This window comes from Rhinoraja longicauda, chromosome 22, assembly GCF_053455715.1.
Source record: "Rhinoraja longicauda isolate Sanriku21f chromosome 22, sRhiLon1.1, whole genome shotgun sequence".
Classification (NCBI taxonomy): domain Eukaryota; kingdom Metazoa; phylum Chordata; class Chondrichthyes; order Rajiformes; family Arhynchobatidae; genus Rhinoraja; species Rhinoraja longicauda.
The window spans coordinates 28185971-28189384 of NC_135974.1; the positions used below are offsets into that span (position 1 = coordinate 28185971).

General features: G+C 46.6%; 1 protein-coding gene across 1 annotated transcript; it reads right to left on the reverse strand.

Annotated features, from left to right (window-relative positions):
* Positions 1-548: 548 nt before the first annotated feature.
* LOC144604508 (CCAAT/enhancer-binding protein beta-like) lies at positions 549-3016 on the reverse strand. The gene has a single exon (XM_078419003.1). The coding sequence runs from the start codon at positions 2851-2853 to the stop codon at positions 1903-1905; it is 951 nt and encodes a 316-aa protein (XP_078275129.1). The 5' UTR covers positions 2854-3016; the 3' UTR covers positions 549-1902.
* Positions 3017-3414: the final 398 nt, after the last annotated feature.

Here is a 3414-nt window from a genome sequence, read left to right on the forward strand (position 1 = left end):
CTCTCCCCATTCTCTTGCCTTCTCCCCATAACCTCCAACACCTGTGCTGAATCCAAATCTTCACTCTTACCCTTCCAACCTACTATCCAAAAGCACATCAACAAGAACTAAACTATTTTCTCAGACACCAGGTGACAATTTGAGTTGCATTAATCTGCTGTATCTCTTCATTAGTTTTGGCACAAACATCGTCCTGGGGGAATCACAAAATGCTGGAGTAACTCAGCGGGTCAGGCAGCATCTCAGGAGAGAAGGAATGGGTGACGTTTTGGGTCGAGACCCTTCTCAGTCTGAAGAAAGGTCTCGACCCGAAACGTCACCCATTCCTTCTTTCCTGAGATGCTGCCTGACCCACTGAGTTACTCCCGCAATTTGTGATACCGTCGATTTGTACCAGCATCTGCAGTTATTTTCCTACTCTTATTTTCCTGGGGGAATGCCATTAAACTCTTGGGAATACATTAGAAAAATCGCCTTGACACGTTTTAAATCATTCAGAAACCACATCAAACTAGTAGTGTATAAGAATAAAGGCAGTGAGGCAGATATTTAGTATGCACTAAAAATGATTTTAATTCCATTTTTATTCAATTTTCAACAAGAAAAATAAATACAATATTGTTTATTTTTAAAAAATAATCTGTTATTTCTCTGACCCACAATCAAGGTTGATTAATGCTGTAGTATCCCATTTCCAGGTTATTTTGAAAGTTTACAATAAAATAAACTTTAAACCGTACAAGCTGGTCCTGTAATTGGACTTTTACTCGCTCGGATATCTTTTGCAGCCTGTGAAAGCTGGTAAAAGTGTGTACATCGGTCTCCATCCACACGGGGTAGCGGCATTTAACTGGTTTGGAATTTACCAAACTGGTTTGGAAAGAAGATACTGCAGCTTTTAGTCTACAATCACCACGTAATTCTAAAGTGTAAATAACTCTGTACCATTTATTCCACCACCCTCCCCTCCCCCAACATTGTACCCAATTCAAGTGCTGAACAGAATAAAATGTTCTCTGAAACACTCACATGCTGAGTCACTGCTGGAGTGACGCAATTGGACATGAAAACATTTCAACGTTGTACTTGTTTTGTAAAAAAAAAAAAATCTGTTGGAGACATTTCCTCTCCTTGACAAATACGTCTGAAATATAGAGCTCTTTTTTTTTAAAATAAAAAGGGGGGAGAGAGGAGTATAAAATCCAAAGAGGATGAAGTCAGTCTACAGCAGCACCGAGGTCGCCTCTGATTAGAACGGGCGGCGCCACCACTGACCAAGGTTACAAAACGGCAGTTTCAGACATGTCCTTATCAAAATAATACTTCTTTCCAAAATACAAAAGCAAATCTCATAGATCAACAGTAATGCTTTCACGCGTGTCAGAGGGAGCAACAAAAAAAAAAGGCCAATCTCTGCATACAAATGCGAGTCGATAAAGAAATAGATCTATTTCCTAGTGTTGGGGAAGATACCCCCACATTTGTAATAAGAAACCTCCGACATCTGACCATTACGAATGCATGTCATACTTGGCAAGTTGCATCATGTGTTTCGACCGAGCAAAGTCACAGATAAGCCTGGCATCGTTTTACATACACACACACACACTCACTCACACATATATATATATATATATATTTATATATATTTAAGCCCATTGTTTCTTTCAATAAAAGTCATTTATCCCTCCCTCTCCAGTTCCAAGCGCAAGAGTTGAGGTAATTTCAACGAGCTACTACCTCGGGTTACGGAAAATGAGCTGTAAACACTAATAAAAAATCCTTTATATACAAAGAGTCCGCTGATTGTCTTCTTTGCAAAATACAAAAGTCATGATATCCACTTGATTTCCTTTAGTTTAAAGCGTTTATAAATAATGGGCGGTCTGTCGGGGCGGTCGGTCAGCAGTTGCCCGATGCACTGAGCAGTGTGTGTTCGGGGAGCTGTTTGAACAAGTTCCTCAGGGTGGTCAGTTCACGGCTCAGCTGCTCCACTCTCTTCTGCAGCCGATCGTTCTCTGCGCTCAGCTCCAGCACTTTGTGTTGGGTCTCCACGTTCCTCATCTTGGCCTTGTCCCTGCTCTTCCTCACAGCGATGTTGTTCCTCTCCCTCCTGAGCCGGTACTCGTCGCTGTGCTTGTCCACCGACTTCTTGCTCTTGCCCCTGTGGCCGTGTCCGCCCGAGGGGAGCTCCGAGCCGGCTCCCCGGCCGGACTCGTCTGCAGAGTTGGGTGTAGCGGGCGGCGTCGAGGAGAGGGACGAGGTGGACAGGTTACTGTTGCTGCCACTAGCCGCGCATTGGTACTGCAGCAGCGGCCGGGTGTAGGACGAGGAGGAGGAGGAGGCGGCAGTGCCCGACATGGCCCCGTCTTCTGCTTCCCTCGACTCCTGCTTCACTCCGCCTTTGGCATCCAACGCCTGCTGCTCAAACACTGGCTCCAGTCGGGTCTCCAGGAACTGTGGGGTACAGCTGAGAATACTGCCCTGGTGCCGGCCCCCAGCAGCAGCAGCAGCGGCAGCAGAGCTCCGCATCAGCGACAGATACGCGTTGTAGTCGGGCAGAGACTTCTTCTTGTAGCCTTCTGACAACATAATATCCGTCAAGAGGTCGCCGTTGAGCTCAAAGTTGCCCCCTGGTGCCGGCGCCGCGGCCGGGTCGATGTAAGGGCTGAAGTCGATGGCGCTCTCGTTGTCCCCGATGCCCAGGTCGGTCATTGAACGGTCGCGCTGCAACTTGTTCAGGTAACAGTCCGACTCGTAGAAGTTGGCCACTTCCATCAAATTAGTGTAAGTCTGACCCGTCTGGAAACATGGCGAGTCGCAACGCGAGTCCCAGCCTGACAGACTTTGCATGAAAGCCGTGATTGCAAAAGCTGAGAGAAGGGGTTACAGACCCTTCGCTTAGAACGATAATGTTTAGTGCTTGAGGAACAGGTAGCACTGGCTAGATGCGACTCTCTCTCTCTCTCTCTCTCTCTGTGCCTCTGCTGTGCTGTGCTGTGCTGCAACCTGTCCCTTCTGATGGTTTAATTTGTGAGCAGGGCTCGCCACTTCTGGTATTTATATTCTGCCATTGACGTCAACTGGCGCCCTCCCTTCACCTCCAACTTTTTTTTTTTTCGCACTCACTCATCTGCCAGACTCAAGGAGACGTGACGCCGCCGTTTTAAAATGCATCATTATTCCTGATATCGCCCGAGCATTTTTTGTTTTGTTTGTTTAATCCCACTGAGGTGGGGGAGAAGATGAGATTGGAATCAGAAATAAAAGGGGTGAAAAACAACCGTAGGACTTAGACAGTTGGACTGAACTTTATAATCCAAGTGGTTGTACAACGAGTAGAGCAGTTTCTTCACTAGTGTGCTCGTTTCCAATGGGGGGGGGGGGGGGGGGGGGGAATAGTGGTGTACATTA